The sequence below is a fragment of the Anolis sagrei genome, chromosome 5 (assembly GCF_037176765.1).
Source record: "Anolis sagrei isolate rAnoSag1 chromosome 5, rAnoSag1.mat, whole genome shotgun sequence".
Lineage (NCBI taxonomy): Eukaryota > Metazoa > Chordata > Lepidosauria > Squamata > Dactyloidae > Anolis > Anolis sagrei.
The window spans coordinates 193,370,430-193,394,112 of NC_090025.1; the positions used below are offsets into that span (position 1 = coordinate 193,370,430).

At 44.2% G+C, this 23,683-nt stretch overlaps 1 protein-coding gene across 1 annotated transcript in view; it reads left to right on the top strand.

Annotated features, from left to right (window-relative positions):
* Positions 1-23,683, top strand: part of LRGUK (leucine rich repeats and guanylate kinase domain containing) — a 109,111-nt gene that overhangs the window by 10,440 nt on the left and 74,988 nt on the right. Inside the window, exons 3-6 of the mRNA XM_060776409.2 lie at positions 496-577; positions 3,509-3,609; positions 10,639-10,720; positions 21,926-22,050. Coding sequence (XP_060632392.2) covers positions 496-577; positions 3,509-3,609; positions 10,639-10,720; positions 21,926-22,050 — 390 coding nt within the window. The remainder of the gene's footprint in view (positions 1-495; positions 578-3,508; positions 3,610-10,638; positions 10,721-21,925; positions 22,051-23,683) is intronic.

Here is a 23,683-nt window from a genome sequence, read left to right on the forward strand (position 1 = left end):
AAAAGCAGGGGAATACCAGACAAAAATCAATCAGGGGCAGCTAACACTTCCCAACAAAAGATTCCCCCAGGCTGTAATGAGCCAGGCTTTGGAGTTGCAAGGCCATTAAATGCTAATCAAGGTGGCCATTTGCAACATTCACACTTGCCTCCAGCAGACAAGAGTTCTTTCTTCCACCCTGGACATTCCATAGATAAACCTCACTTGCCTATTTTCCAGCAGACCCCTCAACCTTCCATAGATGTGGGTGAAATGTCAGGAGAGAATGCTACTGGAGTTGGGAAAACTCACAGCAACCCAATGGTCATTATATTTTGAAAAAAACCCATTCCATATGCTTGTTTTTTCCCCCTCATCTATTCACTCCCTCAAACGCCCCTGAGATTTAACATTTTCACAGTGTGATAAGTCGAACATCAACTTGGGATCACCTTGAAATATTTGGCAGCCACAGGGTTTCCCATCCTGAATTCCCTTTCTCTTTTCCCTCCTCAGGATCAACGTTTAAGTGACATTAGCATTCTCTGCAGATATGTTCATCTTGAGAAGCTCGATCTTTCCTACAATAAAATTAATGGTACGTGGTCGTCGTTTCTGCAAACTTGTGAACTGAAAAAGCCATTTCAGAGAGCAGGAAAAATGCGTTGGACAACAACATAGTTCTCTTATTATAAGAGTGGTTCCTGGCTCCACTTAAGTGGCTCTGCAGAATGATTGGATCCCCCCTAGAGAATGTAAAGAGGGCCACGTTCAAGCCCATCTAACATGCCATAATGACATATGCTCAACAACTAAAACATAAAGATTATTGTCCAGTTTATTATCTGGAAATAAAATGCAAAGAGCCGTGCTCGTTCTGAAGCTGGAGCTGAGATTAAACATTAGGAACAGTCAGACCAATGGCCCATCTAGCTCCAGTGCTGTCTTTGCTCTCCAAGGTTGCAAAGGTCTTTCCAATCCTGGTGTATGGAATAGGTTAGCAAGACATTCCAGGGATTAAACCTAGGGCAGGAAGCCAGCGTGGTGGAGTGGTTTGAATGTTGAGCTATGGAGGGCTAAGGGATCAAGTTATCTCTCAGCCTTAGAAACCCACAGCATGGCTTTTGGGAAATCACACTCAGAGGGAGGCAAAAGCAAATCTCCTTCTAAACAAATCTCGACAGGAAGCTCCACAATAGTTCACCATGGAAGTCATATTTCGTATAAAGTGCTTACTTACTTAAGCAATCCCTCGTTGTCCAAGTCCAAGATCAGTGTTCTGGTGGGTCCATAGGTGACTGTGGAACCCTATTCTTGATCTGCATCTTCTCCCACAGTGAAGGCATCGGTTTCCAGGTGGAAGGCGATCTCGGTCGGGGTTGGCTTGACGTGCCTTCCTCTTGCCACATTTCTCTCTTTTGCCCTCCATTCATGCCTCTTCAAATTCTACAGCACTGCTGGTCACAGCTGACTTCTAGCTGGAGCACTCAACGGCCAGGGCTTCCCAGTTCTCAGTGTGTATGCCAGAGTTTTTAAGGCTGGCTTTGAGGCCATCTTTAAATCTCTTTCCTGCCCACCAACATTCCATTTTCTGTTCTTGAGTTTGGAGTAGAGCAACTGCTTTGGGAGACGGTGGTTGGGCATCCCGACAACGTGGCTGATCCAGCTGAATTGATGGAGGAGGACCATTGCTTCAATGCTGGTGGTCTTTGCTTCTTCCAGCATGCTGACATTTGTCTGCTTGTCTTTCCAAGAGATTTGTAGGATTTTCCGGAGACAGCACTGATGGAATTGTTCCAGGAGTTGCATGTGGCATCTGTAGACAGTCCACGTCTTGCAGGCGTAAAGCAGGGTGGTTGCAGCCTAGCTATTTTTTAAGGCACTGAGTCTGCAGTCTAATATCAAAATTGCTTGTCTTTCCAAGAGATTTGCAGGATTTTCCAGAGACAGCACTGATGGAATTGTTCCGGGAGTTGCATGTGGCATCTATAGACAGTCCACGTCTTGCAGGCATAAAGCAGGGTGGTTACAGCCTAGCTATTTTTTAAGGCACTGAGTCTGCAGTCTAATATCAAAATTGAAATTAGTGCTGATCTCATGGCATGCAACTTCTGGGATTACAGCCTGTGTTGGATGGGATCGCACTCCTCCTGAACACACAGGTCTGCAATCTGGGGGTGATCCTGGACTCATCGCTGACCCTGGAACCCCAGGTGTCGGCAGTGGCCAGGAGTGCCTTTGCACAATTAAAACTTGTGCGACAGCTGCACCAATACCTTTAGATGCCAGATCTGGCCATGGTGGTCCACACCTTAGTCACATCCCGATTGGACTACTGCAACGCTCTCTATGTGGGGCTGCCTTTGAAGATAGTTCAGAAGGCTCAACTGGTTCAGAGATCGATGGCTAGACTACTAAAAGGAGATTTCTACAGGGAGAGATCAACTTCCATGTTAGGGCAGCTCCACTGGCTGCCAGTCTGCTTCCGGGCTAAATACAAAGTGCTGGTCATTAGAATCATAGAATCAGAGTTGGAAGAGACCTCATGGGCCATCCAGTCCAATCCTTGCCAAGAATCAGGGATATTGCATTCAAAGCACCCCTGACAGATGGCCATCCAGCCTCTGTTCAAAAGCTTCCAAACAAGGAGCCTCCACCACGCTCCAGGGCAGAGAGTTCCACTGCTGAACAGCTCTCACAGTCAGGAAGTTCTTCCTCATGTTCAGATGGAATCTCCTCTCTTGTAGTTTGAAGCCATTGTTCTGCATCCTAGTCTCCAGGGAAGCAGAAAACAAGCTTGCTCCCTCCTCCCTGTGGCTTCCTCTCACATATTTATACCTTTAAAGCTCTAAGCAGCTCGAGTCCAGGCTACTTGACCAAACGCATCTCTTCTTACAAACCAGCCCAGGTACTGCATTCATTGGAGGAGGCCCTGCTCTCGGTCCCACCTCCCATCCAAAGTATGGCTGGTGGGAACGAGAGAGGGGGCCTTCTCCGTGGTGGCCTCTCACCTCTGGAAAATAAAGCTGGCCCCTTCCCTCCTCTCCTTCAAAAAACAACTGAAGATCCACTTTTGCTCACTAGTATACAGAGAGGAGGAGGGCTAGTCAATGATTGACCACTACAGGGCCCTGGTTGAGAACTATTTTATATCTGGGCTCTGCTAGTCTATGTCAACTCAATTTACCACCATAGGCCACACAACTAACCCACACAACTTTGTAAACTCCAGTTGGCTTCTGTAAATTAATATCGATGTTTGTTCAGATTTTATGTCATTTTATAATTTTTGTCTGACTGTTGATGTTAAGTTTAATTCATTGCTCTTAGCTTTAACTTGATGTTAGGTTTTGTATTGTTTTCATATGTGGGTTTTCCTTGGATTTTATGTCAGTATTTGTTATTTTATACAGGCATTGAATGTTTGCCATTGTATGTTGGAATCCACCCTGAGACCCCCCGGGGTGATAGGGCAAAAAAACTAATAAAGATTATTATTATTATTATTATTATTATTTCTTGTTTCCAGAGCTTTCATGTGTCAGTCACATGCCTTATTTGCTGGAACTGGATGCTTCCCATAACAAACTTACCACGTACTTCAATTTCAAGCCACCTAAGAATTTACAAGTAAGACACAAAATACAGCTTTCTGCATTGTCTTTGAATCCAAATTACTTTTATGTGCCTGATAACCCAAAATGTTGGTTCATGGAAAAAAATTGTAGGATTTGACTTTATTTTAAAATTAAAATGTAGTTACAAAGGTTGCGCAGCCCCAAATTTTTGGTGTTCTTGTCTGTTTTGTATGCTAATAGAGGAAGTAGAGCCTAATTGTTTAAACTCCTTTGGGTTATTGCTGTTCCTTTTTTTTGCAACCTTATATAAGGTTTTTCCTTATCCTATCATTGCTTAATCGTTGTTTTCCAAAATACAAATAAAAGCTTTAAACAAACTTAAAATTCTCAACATAGGTCAACCACAAATTATTTTAAGGGAGGGTTGTTGTGAGTTTTCTGGGCTGTATGGCCATGTTCCAGAAGCATTCTCTCCTGACGTTTTGCCTGCATCTATGGCAGGCATCCTCATAGGATGCCTGCCATAGATGCAGGCAAAACGTCAGGAGAGAATGCTTCTGGAACATGGCCATACAGCCCGGAAAACTCACAACAACCCAGTGATTCCAGCCATGAAAGCCTTCAACAATATATTTCAAGGGTGGGCCAAATACAGCCTTTTCTTGGGTCCCAATCTCACTTTCTAAATTTGCCTAGAGGGCTGTTCTCTTTTCTCTATTATACCACAGTTATATTAAACCATAGAGCAGCAGGTTGAACCGCTGAGCTGCTGAACTTATTTATTTATTTACAGTATTTCTATTCCGCCCTTGTCACCCTGCAGGGGACTCAGGGCGGATTACAGTGTACATATACATGGCAAACATTCAATGCCATAGACACACAACATATATAGACAGACACTCAGAGGCTATTTAACATTCCAGCTTTTCATGAAGGTATTCTAGCCACCAGGGGAGCTGTCACTTCACTGTCCATTTGTGACACTGAAGTAATTCCTCATTCTTTGCATGCTTGCTGGAGATTTTTTATGGCGGCGTAAATTAGTTAAATTAGCGTACCCACATAAGTCGTACCTAAATTTCCTACTTGATAGATGCAACTGTCTTTCGAGCTGCAAAGGTTGACAGCGAGCTACACAAATTGGTCAGAAGCTAACTCCGACCCAGGCCGGGCTGGCTTCAAACTCATGACCTTTTGGTCTGTAGTGATCTTAATGCAGCTGACTCCCAGCCAGCTGCGTCACAGTCCCAGTGCAACTTGCTGACCAAGGTCAGTGGTTTAAATCCGGGGAGCAGGGTGAGCTCCTGCTATTAGCCTCAATTCTGCCAACCTAGCAGTTTGAAAACATGCAAATGTGAGTAGATCAGTGGTTCTCAACCTGGGGTCCCCGGATGTTTTTGGCCTTCAACTCCCAGAAATCCTAACAGCTGGTAAACTGGCTGGGATTTCTGGGAGTTGTAGGCCAAAACATCTGGGGATCCCAGGTTGAGAACCACTGGAGTAGATCAATAAGTACCGCTTTGGTGGGAAGGTAACGGGGGTCCATGCAGTCATGCTGGCCACATGATCTTGGAGGCATCTATGGTCAACGCCGGCTCTTCGGCTTGGAAATGGAGATGAGCATCACCCCTGAGAGTTGCACACGACTAGACTTAATGTCAAGGGGTAACATTTAGCTTTTATATTGTTCCATACCTTTCCTAATTGCCATAAGAACTTTCTTCTAAAATGTGCTGATTCCGATCTCATTCTTTTGCTGTTGGCCCCTGTACAGAAGTGTTTATAATAATATGCTTATAACTGTATTTATGTTTGCATTGGTTGCCCTAAGGCTGGAGCGGCCTAGCTGTGAGAAATGTGTTACCATGGAAACGAGGCAGAAGAGGAGGTGGGAGGAGCTTAGAGAGAAAAGGTTTTAAAAAAAAGTGACAGTTAGAGTCAGTCAGGGGGGAGACTCTGAGAGAGCAGCAGAGTCCGAGGGGAGACTCTGAGAGAGCAGCAGAGTCAGTTTTTAGACTCTGAGGAGTGAAGAAGTGAAGAGTCAGGTTTTAGTGTTCGTGAATAGTAGAGATTTCTTCAGCTAGGAAGCTGAAGGGGAAAACCTTGTTAGTTGCTTTAGTTAGAAAGAACTAATAGAGGCTTGTTAGGATCGCTAGTCGGGGGAAGACTGGAGATCTGTGATTTGATCAAGTATAGATCAAACAGAGAGACTATTCATTGCAGGGAACACTGGTTAATAAAGCGCTTCACCACAGCAAGAGTTCATAAGTTGTAACATCGAAAGTCTGAATTGTATCGCAACCAAGTTACATGTAACCATCAAGTATTTGCCAAGCTTAACATCTTCATACTGCAACCATACGCTTTGTTTAAAAATAAACTTGTTCTCTTTGGTTTTTAAAACTGCCTCATCTCCATTAATTTTACGTTCTGCGCACCCACTCTACCAAAATTACCTCACAACACAAACAGAGCCTTTAATACCAGAGCCTTTTACAAATCAGTGGCTCCTCTCTCCTAAACCTAGGCGCTTCCTCACTAGTTGGTAGCGTCTCTCTACAATTGGGTGGCAGCTTTATTACCATTGGCGGAGGTTCTTTACAGCCCCACACCATGACAGTGTTGCCCTCAATGAAGTCACTGAAATGAAATTCTTCACTTTGACGTAATGGATAGATAGATAGACTTTATTTGTAATTGTGATCAGTGATCACAGCTGTACTTTGTTAACATCTTGGAAAGGAAGTCCTGTAGTTGAGTGAGCCACTGTTTGTGAGCATCTACTTGATGCACAGGTATTTATTTATTTATCGTGTCATCAGCAACCAGACATTTGTATTACATTTTTAACAAAAACAAACAAACAAACAGACAAAACACAGAATTTGCAAGCTTGGTAGTTGATTAAATGTCCTCTGACCAGTATCTGGCCACTTGGAGTGCTTCTGGTGTTGCCGCAAGGAGGTCCTCCATGGTGCATGTGGCAGGGCTCAGGGTGCATTGCAGCAGGTGGTCTGTACTTTGCTCTTCTCCACACTCGCATGTCATGGATTCCATTTTGTGGCCCCATTTCTTAAGTTTGGCCCTGCATGTCGTGGTGCCAGAGCGCAGTCTGTTCAGCACCTTCCAAGTCGCCCAGTTTTCTGTGTGCCCAGGAGGGAGTCTCTCATTTGGTATCAGCCATTGATTGAGGTTCTGGGTTTGAGCCTGCCACCTTTGGACTCTCGCTTGCTGGGGTGTTCCAGTGAGTGTCTCTGTAGATCTTAGAAAACTATTTCTTGATTTAAGTCGTTGACGTGCTGGCTGATACCCAAAGAAGGGATGGGCTGGAGATGTCACTCCCTTGGTCCTTTCACTATTGGCTGCTACTTCCCGGCGCATGTCAGGTGATGCAATACCGGCTAGACAGTGTAATTTCTCCAGTGATGTAGGGCGCAGACACCCCGTGATAATGCGGCATGTCTCATTCAGAGCCACATCCACTGTTTTAACATGGTGAGATGTATTCCACACTGGGCATGCATATTCAGCAGCAGAGTAGCATAGCGGAAGGGCAGATGTCTTCACTGTGTCTGGTTGCGATCCCCAGGTTGTGCCAGTCAGCTTTCGTATGATATTGTTTCTAGCACCCACCTTTTGCTTGATGTTCAGGCAGTGCTTCTTGTAGGTCAGAGCACAGTCCAGAGTGACTCCCAGGTATTTGGGTGCGCTGCAGTGCTCCAGTGGGATTCCTTCCCAGGTGATCCTCAGGTGTGCACAGGTGATACTGCTAAAGGGCTTTCTCCTGCCTAAAATATCCATAAAGAGAAGATGAGCAGGGGCTGAGCTCTTTGAAATGTAGATTTGTGAGACTACTTTTCAGGTTGGTGTTTTTGCACCAGAACAGAACTTGTCGGTTCACTAGAAACACAATGCTCAAAGTTTCCATCTTAATGTCACTTCAAAATGGTTAGATATGTGTTAATTTTACTTTCAAGAAGGTGAAAAGGATTTTAGGAGAAAGGGTATTGGACCTTATAATTTCCCAGCTCTCTGGGAGGAAATTATTCTTGAGATGCCTCAAATGTCTGCCATTCAAAAATGTAATAACACAGCCCTGTGTCTGTAGGGTACAATCCAAAAGTAAAGGCACATTAGGGAGGAATGGCAAGGAAAATAAAATGGGAGAAGGGTCAGTTGATCAAATGCATGAATGCACAAAATAGAGGAAGGGAATTAGATGCCAGCTGAAGGGCATTCCGGTGATACAGAGCTGTGTGGGAAGCAATGCGGATGAAGAGAAGGCAGCATTAAGCTGAATAGAAAGGTGGCAAGGGTGGAGTAAAGTATCCATGTGGAGTGCATTGGAAAGGTTAGGGAATTACTGAGGAATGCCCAACAATCTGAATTTGCAAGGGGCAGCCATGATTAATCCTCTCTCCTCCCACTTTTTAGCTGCTTTTAAAATGTCCATATTTCTCTCCATCTTCTTCCCACATTCGCCTTTTGTCCTCAGCTTACTTGAGTTATTGCAAACAGAATTCGAAGTGCAGAAGGGATGGGGTGGAATCTTGCCCTTCCCAGAAGGATCAAGCAAAATAATAATAATCACAATAACAACAACAAGAATAATAATGCAAAGACTCTTGGCACAAGTCAGTAAAGGTGGTCCCAGTGGTGGTCGGCACACCTGGTGCAGTGCCTAAAGACCTTGGCTGGCACTGAAACACAATCGGCGCTGACAAAATTACCATCTTCCAGCTGCAAAAGGCTGGGATCTGCACGCATTATTAGACGATACATCACACAGTCCTAAACACTTGGGAAGTGTTCAACGTGTGATCCAATACAACTCTTGTCTGCTGGAGCTAGGTGTGAATGTTTCAACACGAATCAAGGAACATGAAAGACACTGCAGACTACTTCAACCAGAGAAATCAGCCATAGCAGAGCACCTGATGAACCAATCTGGACACAGCATATTATTTGAGAACACAGAAATGCTGGACCGCTCTCACAACCACCATGTCAAACTACACAGAGAAGCCATTGAAATCCACAAGCATGTGGACAATTTCAACAGAAAGGAAGAAACCATGAAAATGAACAAAATCTGGCTACCAGTATTAAAAAACTCTAAAATTACAACAGCACAACAGCAGAGAGGAAACAAACAAGGACATCTAATCACCTCTCAACAAAAATTTGCTCTAGGAGACTAGGACGCGGAATGTCAAGCCATTATATGCTAATGAAGGTGGTCAGCTGAAATATTCACACCTAGCTCCAGCAGACAAGAGTCCTTTGTCTCACCCTGGTCATTCCACAGATATATAAACCCAATTTTCCTAGTTCCAACAGACCTCACTACCTCTGAGGATGCTTGCCATAGATGCAGACGAAACGTCAGGAGAGAATGCCTCTAGAACATGGCCATATAGCCCGAAAAAACCTACAACAACCCAGTGATTCCGGACATGAAAGCCTTCAACAATTCATCTTGTTGTGTTCCAAATAATAATAATACACTTTATATTCCACTCTAGCTCCCTGAGGTGACTGAGAGCAGATTACAACATTCACAGATAGGCTAACATTCAATGCTTTTAATAAAGTAGAATAACAATGACACACAAAGAAAACAGCTTCTTCTTTTGTGTTCTTCTTTGATAGCATCAGCCATCTTGAACACCATTTAGTGTGGCTATGACACTGGTGTCCGCAATAGGTTAAACCCTTGTGCCAACAGGACTGCTGACTGACAGGGCAGTTGTTCGAATGTGGGGAGAGTGGGTTGAGCTCCCTCTGTCAGCTCCAGCTTCTCATGCAGGGGCATGAGAGAAGCTTCCCACAGGATGGGTAAACATCAAACATCTGGGCATCCCCTGAGGAACGTCCTTGCAGTTGACCAATTCTCTCACACCAGAAGCGATTTGCAGTTTCTCAAGTTGCTCCTGACACAAAAAAATAAATCGGTGTCCCAATTCTTATGAATTTTTATAAGTGAAATGCTTGAGGATCTAAGTGCAGCTCCTAAAGAGGCCGGGCTGTAACACAGCTGATTAATCACCAGCTAATCATCAGGTGCAATAGATCACTGCTGACTGGAAGGTAACAGTTCAAAGCCTGAGTTGGATTGAGCACCCGACTGTTAAGCCTAGCTTACTGTCCACCTAAGCAGTTCAAAAACAGCTGAGCTGTGAGTAGAGAAATTAGGAGTATAACTTCTAGTCGCATAAATGGAAATGCCAAAAATACCTCTATCTGTCTGTATGTATGTCTAGAAAATGGCATTGAATGTTTGCTGTGTATGTGTGCATTGTGATCCACGCTGAGTCTCCTTCAGGGTGAGAAGGGCAGGATGCAAATACTGTAAATAAATAAAATAGATAATAAAGTTGATAAGAGTTGTAGTCTAGCAACACTTGGAGAAATGAATTTTTCCCATCTGTGGCATAGAGAAAGCAGAGAATAATGAGAAAGAGCAGGCATAGTCAAACTTCATCCCTCAACTTCAACTCCCACAATTCCTAACAGCTGATAAGTTGGCTGGGATTTCTGGGAGTTGAAGTCCAAAACACCTGGAGAGCCGAAGTTTACCCATGCCTGACATAGAGGGTTAAGACCACAGAAATATCTGGAAGAAATGAGATTGATATCTAGCTACCAGCAGTATTAAGAGAATGATTTGGGGGCCAGAGAAATCTAAGAATATTTGTCATTACTCCTTCCGCCTTGACATGTTTTGCAGACTTTGGGAACATACCGCAGCATGGAAGTGAATGAAACAGCCCCCCCTTGGTCATATTCCTTAGTACTTTAGTGTTCATATTATCCTGGGCACAACACTAACATTTGCAAATGGAAGAGGAGTCTTGTCCCTGTTTGCAAAATGTTTAAACAGCGGCTGGATGGCCTTCTGTCAGAAGTGCTTTGCTTATAGCATGGGTTTGAACTGCATGGCCCTTTTAGTCTCTTCCATTGCTCAGATTCTAAAGTGGTGAGTTTTATAGATCTGCACATGAATTATGTCCATACATGAACTGCATCCAAATAGTCTCTGTCAGCTGCATGTGCTCTTCCTTTCCTTCCTCTCCAGGTGGTGAATTTCGCATACAACCGCATCCCAGAAATGCAAGATCTTTGTGCCTATCAGGCTCTTACAAAGCTCATACTGGATAGTATCCTTTTTCTTTGGAAAGGTGGAGTTGTAGGTATAAGTAAATCTGTATAGGTCGCTAGTAGTTCAGCCCATGACCCTTTTAAATGCCAGGGAGGCTTTATTCATAGATTCTGAAATACATTCAATACTTCCTTGAGGCTGTGTATTTGTTATTGTTTCCGACTTATGCTGGCCCTAAGAAAACCCCATGGCAAACTTATCATGGGGTTTTCTTGACAAGGTTTGTTCAGATAGGGAGAACCATTGCTCTCCTCTGAAGCTGAGAGTGTGTGACTTACCCAGTGGGTTTCCTTGGCCAAGGGGATTTGAACTCTTGTTGTAACCAAAGCTCAAACTATTTAACCACAGTGGACATCTATTTCTGGTTTATCTCTTATTATCTTCCAACTTGTGGTGTCTAGATCTAAGGAAGTAATGCTACCCCTCTATTCGGCCTTGGTCAGACCATACCTGGAATACTGTGTCCAGTTCTGGGCACCACAATTGATGGAAAATGTTGACAAGCTGGAATCTCTCCAGAGGAGGGCGACTCAAATTATCAAGGGTCTGGAGAACAAGCCCTATGAGGAGCAGCTTAAAGAGCTGGGCATGTTTAGCCTTCAGAAGAGAAGGCTGAGAGGAGACATGATAGCCATGTATAAATATGTGAGAGGAAGTCAGAGGGAGGAGGGAGCAAGTTTGTTTTCTGCTTCCCTGAAGACTAGGACGCGGAACAATGGCTTCAAACTACAAGAAAGGAGATTCCATCTGAACATGAGAAAGAACTTCCTGACTGTGAGAGCTGTTCAGCAGTGGAACTCTCTGCCCCAGAGTGTGGTTGAGACTCCTTCTTTGGAGACTTTTAAACAGAGGTTGGATAACCATCTGTCAGGGGTGATTCAAATTCAATATTCCTGCTTCTTGGCAGGGGGTTGGACTGGATGGCCCATGAGGTCTCTTCCAACTCTTTGATTCTATGATTCCATGATTCTAACTGTAGTTCCAAAGGAGCTCCCAGTGCTACAGTGAGTTCCCGCTGTTAGCCCCAGCTTCTGCCAATCTAGCAGTTTGAAAACATGCAAATGTGGGTAGATCAATAGGTACCGCTCCAGTAGGAAGGTAACGGCACTCCCGCTGTTAGTCCCAGCTTCTGCCAATCTAGCAGTTTGAAAACAAATGTGAGTAGATTAATAGGTACTGCTCCAGTGGGAAGGTAATGGCGCTCCATTCAGTCATGCCAGCCACGTGACCTTGGAGGTGTCTATGGACATTGCCAGCTCTTCGGCTTAGAAATGGAGATGAGCACCAACCCCCAGAGTTGGACATGACTGGACTAAATGTAATGGGAAAACCTTTACCTGCCTACATAATGAAACATATTGGAGATCAGAACCAAATTCAAACGTGACATTCATTTATGTTTCATATGCACCTTATAGCCATAGCCTGAAGGTAATTTTATGCACAATATTTTTAAATAATGTTGTGCGTGAAATAAAGTTTGTGAATAATGAGCCATCAGAGAGCCAAAAGTTTCGGTTTTTGCAGTATTTCCGATTTGGGAATTCCAGGTAAGGGATGCTCAACTTACACCATTTTATTATACTTCCAATTATTTTATATTCATTGTTCCTAAAGAAGAATATTTTCTGTAATACTAAAAGTAAAAAAAAACCTGTGCATATTTCCCCTGCCCTCTTATCCAACACTTTAATTTTATACAGTTAAATGGGGCCTAACATTCAATTTTACAATTAATAATCTCCGAGACTTTTCCCATCTGTTGAGCTAAACATATTCTCTCCCCTCAATAGATAATAAGTTTGTTCATTACCTGAGTCTGATTCAATTTCTTCCAAATAGATTAATAAGATTCTAATGAGACTTCGGTTCCTTTTGTCTCCCTGATAATCATCAATATTTGCACCAAAAACTTTGCATAACTGGACAATTCCGCCATGTACGTAGCACATCTGAGGTCTGACATGTCAAGTCCTCATGTTGGACTATACTCCTGTGTAGGGCAATCCAGATGTTGTTAAGCTGCAACTCCCAAAAACCCTAGCAAAGGTACTGTATTAAAGGGTTGTGACATTAGGAAGTTTGAGAACCACTGCCCTATGGCAACAAACTTCTCAATCTCAGTTTCACCCCTTCCATCCGGAGGCATCATTCTCAGTGGGAAAGAATGAAGGATCTGCATCCCATTGGACATCTGTCCTTGCGCTGTGCTACTCTGCTGCTGAGTATGCATGCCCAGTGTGGAACACATCTAACCATACTAAAACAGTGGATGTGGCTCTTAATGAGACATGCCGCATTATCAAAGGGTGTCTGTGCCCTACACCACTGGAGAAATTACACTGTCTAGCCGGAATTGCACCACCTGACATCTGCCGGGAGGTAGCAGCCAATAGTGAAAAGACCAAGGCAGAGACACCTCCAGCTCATCCCCTGTTTGGGTATCAGCCAGCATGCCAACGACTTAAATCTAGACATCGTTTTCTAAGATCTACAGAGACACTCGCTGGAACACCTCAGCAAGCGAGAGTCCAAAAGTGGCAGGCTCAAACCCAGCACCTCAACCAATGGCTGATACCAAATGAGAGACTCCCCCCTGGGCACACAGAAAACTGGGCGACTTGGAAGGCGCTGAACAGCCTGCGCTCTGGCACCATGAGATGCAGAGCCAACCTTCAGAAATGGGGCTACAAAGTGGAATCCTCGGCATGCGAGTGTGGAGAAGAGCAAACCACTGACCACCTGCTGCAATGCAACCTGAGCCCTGCCACATGCACAAGGGAGGACCTTCTTGCAGCAACACCGGAAGCACTCCAAGTGGCCAGATACTGGTCAAAGGACATTTAACCAACTACCAAACTCACAAGTTGTGTATTTTTCTGTCTGTTTGCTTTGTTCTGTTAGAAATGTAATATATAATGGACTGGTTGCTCTGACACGACAAATAAATATTAGGAAGTTTGAGAACCACTGCCCTATGGCAACGAACTTCTCAATCTCAGTTTCACCCCTTCCATCTGGAGGCATCATTCTCAGTGGGAAAGAATGAAGGATCTGCATCCCATTGGACCTATCTCAGGAAGCACAGAGTTGCAGCTGGAGAAGGCAATCCTGTGGTGGTGTTGATGACTGCATTTCCATGGCCTGCCAGGCACCTGCCATGGTGATTGGTGAGTGCAGGGGCTCCTCGTCTTGCTGAGCCATATCAGGCTAGGCTTGTGACAGCCTCTCAATTACATCATGTTCCTCTGGATTCCACTTGACTTTTCTTCTACTCTTTGTATAGAGTTGTGTGGCTTTGCTTTTTCTTCCTGTGTGGAAATTCATGCGCATTTTTCCTATTACAATTTCCCTAAAGTGCACATTTGTTCATTTATTTCACCCCATTTATGCATTCTCCTTGACTCTGGCTAAAATATATAATACATTTTTTTTCAATTGGGAACACTTTAGCTATCCACATTTAAAATGTGTGCATTGGCTTGCTTTCCTGAAAGCCCCTTAATCCTCACAAATTTTTGTAATCTCGGGGCTAGGTTTACCTCTTTCTCTGAGTCTTAAGAGCTATGGAAAAGCTATTTTCTCTGAGGCCGCCTAGTGTAATGGGATTTTCCAGCCCAGTGTCACGCTTCAAATGCCAAAAGGGTACTTTAGTTTGCTTGTACACCATGCTCTGGTTCATGAAGAGTGAGCCCGCCTTGCCCTGGCTTCTGACATGGATGATCATCCTCATGGAGCATTTCCACCTTTCTGCTCAATGCCATTGGGCCATGACCGAATCTTAAACTGTTTAAAGTAAAAATAAAATAGGAAACCAAAGTAACTGCTTCTTCAAGAATTGAAACAGGGTTTTCTTGGAGCAGGTATCTAATCCCACATCCTCTTTCCTGTTTTATCAAGATTTTATGGAAGGTTCATAAGAAGTAGCAAGGCTTGTGATAGGGGGGAAACCTACAGAAATTACTGTGCAATCTAAAAGGGGTCCCGGAGCCTGTCTATGTTGTGTACATTTTGGTCTTTCTTGGTAGTATTATTTGTCAGTTGCTTTTGACATCTATATAAATAAAAATGTAATGTTCGTTTGTGGGATTAACATAACTCAAAAACTAATGGACGAATTGACACCAAATTTGGACACAATACACCTAACAGACCAACAAGTGACCATCACTCATAAAAACACTGAAAAACACAGCGGAAAGGACTTAACAAGCCAAAAAAGCAAAAAGATGCTACAACACTTGCGCAAAAATGACTCCCCCAGCAAAAAACAAAACCCACACAATAGCATATCCACACACTCTTATGGACTACAGCTCCCAGCATCCCCTTGACCAGGCCCTTTAGGAGAAGAATGGCGGAACAATGGCTTCAAACTACAAGAGAGGAGATTCCATCTGAACATGAGAAAGAACTTCCTGACTGTGAGAGCCATTCAGCAGTGGAACTCTCTGCCCCGGAGTGTGGTGGAGGCTCCTTCTTTGGAAGCTTTTAAGCAGAGGCTGGATGGCCATTTGTCAGGGGTGATTTGAATGCAATATTCCTGCTTCTTGGCAGGGGGTTGGACTGGATGGCCCATGAGGTCTCTTCCAACTCTTTGATTCTATGATTCTATGATTCTAGTGGGAGAATAGCGCTTTCCTTAAATCTCTTATGTGGAGCCCTTGATGATGCAATGTGTTAAATCCTTGTGTTGGCAGGACTGCTGATCAAAAGATTGGTGGTTCGAATCTGGGGAGCGAGGTGAGGTCTGTCAGCTCCCACTTTTCATGTGGGGACATGAGAGAAGCCTCCCGCAGGATGGTAAAATATCTGGGTGTCCCCTGGGCAACATCCTTGCAGGTGGCCAATTCTCTCACATGAGAAATGACTTGCAGTTTCCCAAGTCACTCCTGACATGGAAAATAAAATCCCTTCTGGGCCATCACTCTTGCCTTCCTCAGCCAGCCCAAAGCCATCCACTCATGCCCACCAATCAACACAGAAGACTACTGGAGAACAAGTTGGGAGGGTCCCTTCCCTCACCCCCATTTCTCCCCAAAGACACAAACCTGCTCTCTCTGACAAAAAAACCCATAAAGGACAAACCGTTCCATCTCATCTATCCATTTTCCCCCAATAGCTGTTGCTCAACGGTCTGTCAGATTCCATTTAACGACCATGGCTGGTGCCTGTGAAATGAGTTGCCCTCAAGGACTTCACCAAAATCTTCACAGCGGTTCCCAACCTTTGGCCCTCCAGGTGTTTTGAACTTCCAACTCCTAGAAATCCCAGCCATCCTACCAGCTATTAAGAATTGTGGGTGTTGAAATCCAAAACACCTGGAGGACCAAAGGATGGGAGCAACCACTAAAGCAAAGGTGATTAAGCTATAGCCCAGTGGTTCTCAATCTGGGGTCCCCAGATGTTTTTGGCCTTCAACTGGCTGGGATTTCTGGGAGTTGTAGGCCAAAAACATCTGGGGACCCCAGGTTGAGAACCACTGCTATAGCCCATAAGCTTACTCCTAGTTTTGCATCCAAGTTATGGCTTTAAAGCCTCAGGTCATAGCTTTGACAAATAGGACATGAAGGATGAAACACTTCCATCTTATTTGTCCTCTTTTCTGCAATAGCTGTTGTTCAGTGGCCCATGAGGTCCCATTTAGATACCATGACTAAAGGTATTGACCAAAATCTTCCTTTAAAGCAGAGATGTCAAACTTGTGACCCTCCTTCCAACCCAAGCCCTAGCCAACTTGTCCAATGACCAGGAATTTGGAGAGCTGACGCTCAAAACACCTGGAAGGCCACAGGTTCTACAGCACTGCCTTAATGCAAAAACAATTAAACTGCAGCCCATAGGCTTCCTCCCAAGCCCCTGGTTTTGGATCTTCAGAGTCAACTCAATTCTGCTTGAAGGCCTCCAGCCACTTGCTACGGTTCCTTTCCCACCCCAGGACCCGTACCCTCCCTGCCTTGTGCTCGTCCCCCATGTCACCTATATCCTGCCAACGTAGCATGCATTGGAACCTAATGTCATGCCTGACAGATTTGATTTCAGCTGGTTTTTAGCTGGGCAATAGAGAGCTCAGTCCCAGGTGTTCAGGTTACATTATTTGCGTGTTTCACAAGGCATTTGGCTGACATGGTTCTTGTCAGTTTGTGGCCTAGCGGCTCACTCCCTTTGCAATTATAATTTCCCCTTGCAGAAGCAGAAATAATGTGACAGGAATGAAATGGGGGCCAAGGCTGATAATTGCTCATCTGAATAGAGAGAGAGAGAGCTTTTTTCCCCTTTGAAAAAAGAATTGCTTTGAATGCAAGCACTTCACTATCTCGACTTGGCTCATTTGTATTGTCGCCAGCAATATGGCAAAATGAACGGTGACGTCCTGCCTAGAACAACAGGGATTTGAAGCTGCCGGGCTAAGAAAACACTCCATTTTCCCTTCCTGCTCCCAAATCAAAAAGTGCCAGTTGAGTGATAGGCCTCTTGATGAAGAGAGAGAGTCTCTGAGATAGAAGAGGAGCAGACTTAGAAATGGTTGAGATCAGACATTAATCCGATTGGCCATGAAGCTCTATGAAAACCAAACAGGGTGTCACATTATCTCCCCTTTCCTTTAGTGAAAGCCATTGCATAGTTTGCACATCCTCTGCATGTGAACCTGCCATCTCCATGTCTAATTTATTCAAAGTATCCAAAATACTCCAGTGAGCAAAAGAAAAGGAGGAAGGGTATATATACTAAGTAGCTGTCCCCTGCCATGTGTTGCTGTGGCCCAGTCTGTGTATATGTGTTTTTGTGTATGTATATGTGTGTATATATTTGTGTATATGTGTGTTTGCGTATATATATGAGGTTTTGCACATACGTTGTAATTTAATTTTGGGGTTTTGTTTTTTTTTTTTGTTTTTTTTTTTGCTTTTTAGTCTCTTCTGCTGTGTTTTGGGCTCTTGTCATTATGTGGCTGAGCCTTGACTCTTGTGGAATAAGAAAGGGTAGTTCTGCTCCTGCTAGCTTCGGACAGACAACAAACTATTGTCAAACGCTTTCGTGGCCAGAATCACTATACATTTTTTGGGCTGTATGGCCATGTTCCAGAAGCATTATCTCCTGGTGCTTTGCCTGGATCTGTGGCAGGCACCGTCAGAGGTTGTGAGGTCCTCAAAACCTCTGAGAATGCCTGCCATAGATGCAAGCGAAATGTCAGGAGATAATGCTTCTGGAACATGGCCATACAGCCCGAAAAACTTACAGCAACCCAGACAACAAACTCCCACAAAAGTGTGCAAAAGAAAGCTCTGTGGTTTGTGTAATCACCATCCAAGCTTCAAATTGGTTCCAGGATGTCTTATATAAGCATTTGCACAGTGAAACCATGTTCTTCAATTAAATTCATTAAATAGTCAATATAGATGGGCCTCAGGGTTAGCATATATGGTTAGACTTGGCCACGGTGGTCCATGCTCTAGTTACATCCCGAATAGACTACTGCAGCACTCTCTACGTGGAGCTGCCTTTGAAGATTTCTCGGAAGCTTCAAGTAGTCCAACAGTCGGCAGCCAGGTTGCTCACCGGAGCGGCGTATAGGGAGCGTACTACTCCTTTGTTGCGCCAGCTCCATTGGCTGCCAATCAGCTTCCGAGCACAATTCAAAGAGCTGGTTTTAACCTTTAAAGCCCTAAACGGTTCTGGCCCAGCTATCTCCTGTTACGAACCATCACAAAACTTAAGATTGTCACAGGAGGCCCTGCTCTCGATCCCACCACTCTCACAAACACGGTTGGTGGGGACGTGGGACAGGGCCTTCTTGGCAGTGTTTCCCCATCTGTGGAATTCCCTCCCTAAGGACATCAGGATGGCCACCTCCCTCCTGTCCTTTAGAAGACAATTGAAGACTTGGCTGTGGGACCAGGTGTTCGTCTAGTGGATAGCAACAATTGGAAGCAAAGTTATGACATATGCGACATTGGGTTTACCCGACTTGGTCTTGGTTTAACTGGCATCTTACTTTATTGTTTAATGAACTTGGTAATGTATCTGTATAATGTGTTTTAATGATTTTTACTGTTTTAATTGTAACCCTTGTTGTTTATAGTTGACAGCATCACATGATGCTTATGCTAGGCCGCCCTGAATCCCCCTTTGGGGGGGAGAAGGGCGGGGTAGAAATGCATGTAATAATAATAATAATAATAATAATAATAATAATAATAAATACTTCACATGCAAAAGTTTAGCCTTTGACATCTTCATTTAGAGCAGGGAAAACTCTCACTTGCAATCTGGGAGAATGCCTGCTGGTTAGAGGAGACAGCAGAGATTGGAGGAGGATGAATAAGTGAGACCAATCTCTCTTCCTGCAGCTTCAACCCATTGCTCCATTGTGTCTCTAGAACAGCATTGTGTCTCTATGGCTCCCTCCTCAATATGGCATCCTTTCAAATATTTCTACATAGCTATCATGGTTCCCCTCCCCTCCAAGTGATACCTATCTCTCTAAGCCACTCCTCAAAGTTTCCAGACCTTTGGCCATCGCTGGACATTTCCCACATGGTCAATATCCTTCTTGAGTTGTGGTGCCCAGAAGTGTGCACAGTATTCAAGGTGAGGTTTGACCAACACAGAATAGAGTGGTATTGTTACTTCCTTCGATCTAGACACTGTGCTCTTTCTATACAGGTCAGACCAGGAAAAATAAATCAACCGAGCCCGCTGTCAAAACGTCTGCTACTTTTCACCCCAGGAGAGAATGGGCTGAACTGCCCCTTGCTTATATTTCCAGTTTTGTAGGCATGAGCCCACTGGGACAGCCAAATGACACCAGCCCTGGATCACTTCAAAATGTGGCTTTTGTGTTAGCCAAGGATCTGAGGGGTTTTGGAACCCATGATCCAATTTGGATTCACAATCCACCTATTTGCCCAGAAAAGAAACATACTTCCTGCTGTTCTCACTGTAACAAAATGGTACGGAGAACAGGAAAGACAGCGCTGAAGCAGGCACACCGGTGTGTTGAAACCCACAGGGATTTGGAATTTGAAGCGAGATCATCAATAAAGTGTGAGAATTCAGTCAGCAGTGCTAACAAACCAATTTGGAGAGTATTAATGGCCCGCAGCAAATGCTTTGTCAGGTCTCCACGCCTGAAAAGAATGTATCCCTCTTTTCTGATTTGGAAGCAACACCTTTGAGGAGACGGATTTATAATCTTGTCAGGTGTGTGCATGCCAATGTGCTGGGGTGTGTGTGTGCTGGGTGCCTATTTGCAACTGTCAAGGAAAGCCATAATGACCTCCCCGATCTGCATTGCAGTCTCCAGAAGTACAAGAGGAGGCGTTTTGTTCCTGTCAATTCGGCAGCGGATCTTCTGCAAACCGCTTACAGCATGTCAGTTCATTTGTAGGTTACAGCGGGATTGTTTTTGTCTCCTTCTTGTTTTCCTCCCCGAGTTTGGCAAGGAACAGATGAGGAGGAAATCATCACCACTGAGAGCTAAAGGTATTTTGGGATTGGATGTGGAATTTCAAATTGCCTCTTGCTGAAGATGGGCACACTGTTAACACGCACTGGGAAATTCTCCTTAAACAAACATAATGAAAACAAATGGGAGCTGTGCAATGGTGCTCCGAGTTGTTTCTGTTTGCTATATTCAATTACAGTTGGCCCAACAGAACCCAAAAATTAAGGTATTATCACAGGGTTTTCTTGGCAAGATTTCTTCAGAGGAGAGTTGCCCTTGCCCTTTGGTTGAGGCTGAGAGTGTGTGACTGGAGAGCATTCAGAACTTAATATTTATTTATTTATTTATTTGCGACATTTATGTGCCGCCCTTCTCACCCCGAAAGGGACTCAGAGTATATTGTAGGATCACCTTAGCAAAATTTAAAAAATTGCTACAGATAGGCCCCAAAAGAATGGAATGAGTCAAAGCAGAGGCAAAGACAACTGGCAAAATTATACAGGCAGTCCTCAAGTTACAAACAAGACAGGTTCTGGATTGTTGACAGTTTTTTTGGGCTATATGGCTGTACTGTTGTGCGCTGGGCCTATGACAATGTCTGTTTACAGGACGTGCTTTCTGTATGCCCAACCGGACACCGGGGTGCCTCAGCTAAAGGGTTCCATAGGTTTCCCAACACAAAGTTCTGTAGAGGCTCAAAATAGGTTCAACAAAGTTCTTTATTAAGGCTTAAATCTTCGAACAAATGAATTAAATGCTATATAATCTTGAAAAACTGGTAGCTTTCTCAATCTGCCGACAAGGGACAGGCAACTGCTCGATAAACTGTTCCTATCTTTTTTAGGGAACCTTCCGACCCCTCCTTGGGCAATCTTTCTTTACACTTCTGGCGTGAGGCCCCAACTCCCGGCTCCAAGCAGCATTATGGACAGCCCGAGTGGTCCCTTAACAGGCAATGGTTGCTGTAGATCTGCCAAGTTGGTGTCCTTTAGTTTCTCCACGAAGGCTGTAGGAACTATTTATTTGGCCCCTGCAAAGGCTGGCTGTATTCCTCTAGCAAAGGCTGTGGAACTGTAACTTTACTCTTCAGCAAAACTGTAGAGCTTTTCCTTTTTCCCCAGCAGAAGCTGTAAGAAGTGAAGCTTTTTGCAGGTGGGACAGAGAAAAAGTCCACACATCCTGCTGTAAGGCTCCAAACTGTGAGACTGAACTAAAAGTCCGCTTTTCCCTCCAAACCTGGGGAAAGGGGCAGATCCAAAGGCTCTAACGATGATTGATAGGTTGTTGGCCCTATGATTGCAACCTGGGGAAAGCTACCCAATTGCAAAATGCAAGGCCCAAATAAATTCAAACAAACTAAAAGTGCAAGAAAAAGAATCAAATCTCTTGGCACAGCCGTGCCAGCACAATGACCATGTTCTAGAAGCATTCTCTCCCGACATTTCCCCTGCAACATTACAGCAACCCAGTGATTCCGGTCATGAAAGCCATTGACAATAGTTAGTTGTCTGTCCGAAGCTAGTGGGAGCAGAACTACCCTTTCCTATTCCACAAGAGTCAAGGCTCAGCCACATAATGACAGGTGCCCACTTGAAGATACATACAGACTTACCAGAATGATAACATTGGCATTTTCCAGAGGGAATTCACATAATGTTCTGCCGATATGCTGCTAACATCCAGCCTAACTGTGTTGAGCTTTTGACTTTTTATTCTGGTGCAGTTTTATTCCTTAAGTCTAATACTGATGTACAGACAACAATATCACAATGATCCAAGGACTTGAGAAGTGCCACAATCTGACGTACCTGAGCTTGGCAAATAACAAGATCACATCAATCAGGGGCCTGAAAAACCTTCCCATCAAGACCCTCTGCCTGGTAAGTCAATTTTTCCTGCAAAAAGTAAAAAAACCTACCAATGGAAGAATACATGAGATTAGCTTCCCACTCTGTGGATTGGTTACCAAATGGAGTAAGATTTAGTGAAAGTCTTGCTGATTTTCTAGATGTTGTATCAAAGTAGTCTGTCAAAGCTATCCAAAGACATAGAGCCCCCAGTGGTGCAATGGGTTAAACCCTTGTGCCTGCAGGACTGCTAACCAAGAGGTCAGCGGCTCGAATCTGGATAGAGCGGTTTGAGCTCCCTCTGTCAGCTCCAGCTTCCCACGCAGGGACATGAGAGAAGCCTCTCACAAGGATGATAAAATATCAAAAATCCGGGTGTCCCCTTGGCAATGTTCTTGCAGACGGCCAATTCTCTCACACCAGAAGGAACTTGCAGCTTTTCAAGTTGCTCCTGACATGAAAAAAAAATCCAAAGGTATATCATACCTCTGGTCCACTTACTTAAGTCCTTTTGAGTCTAATGGACATCAGTCTGCATGCAGGCATTATTTAAGACATGCAATATTTATGACCATAATGATGTTTGTAATGTTTGCCAGTCTCGGATGTATGAAGAGGCCATGGATTGTCATAAGGATGGTTTTTGTGGTGTTATGTTGCTAATGCACCAAGCCTATCATCGGTAGAGAGAGATATTTTGTGGTGGTGAAGAAATCAAAGCCTTCAGCTATGACTGGCTGATGAGCTCTGGGATTGGAGAAGCCCCAAAAAAGATCCCCATTAGCTGAGCTGCTCTTATCCTGTAATGCATCAGATCAAGCAGAAGGACCAAGGAAAGGAGGACTGGAAGTTAGAGCTTAGAAGAGAACCTGAGTTCAACGTTGATCTGAGCTTAAATTCACATCTTAGTCTGACCTGACAGGCCAGGTGCAGATTGCTAACCTTCCCTTAGCTATGACTGCAGGCCTGGCGCAGGTCAGCTCCCAAATCAGATTGCACTCTTTCTCTGACTTCCCTCCCAACCTGCTGACGCCTTCTCCTTTTTGTGCTTTGTGCTCCTGATGGCAAAGACACCCCAGATGTGCATTTTTAACAGCTGCCTACAGAGAAATGGACAGCGAGGTTAATAGCCTGCTTAAATATTTAAAAACCAGGGGGAAATGTCAAGGGCAAACTACTCAGCCAAAATTGCAAAAGAGCATCCATCTCTTCTCCCTAAATATTTATTACCAGAATGGGAAGATTCCCAAGGGATTTCAATAAGCAATGAAAGAGAAATGTGGTCGGCAAGGGTATAATTGCTTATGCACAGAAAGGTTGGCCTTTCTGCATTAAGACTAATAGGGAAATATATTTATTGCATCACTAAGATACGTGGCATTTTTGGAAGATGGAATTGAAAAAGACCCACGTTGAAGGATTGGTCTGGTTCTCTTAGTCCAAAGTGTCAACTGCCTTGTAAAGAATCAAGTTGGTTGTGGTAGAGTTACTCCGGATGACAGCGACAGTCATCTCCTAACCATTCTCCTGGAAATTACACCAAATAGACCAGTGTTTCTCAACCTGGGGGTCAGGACCCTGGGCGGGGGGTCACCAAAGACCATAAGAAAACACAGTATTTTCTGTTGGTCATGGGAGTTCTGTGTGGAAAGATTGACCCAATTGT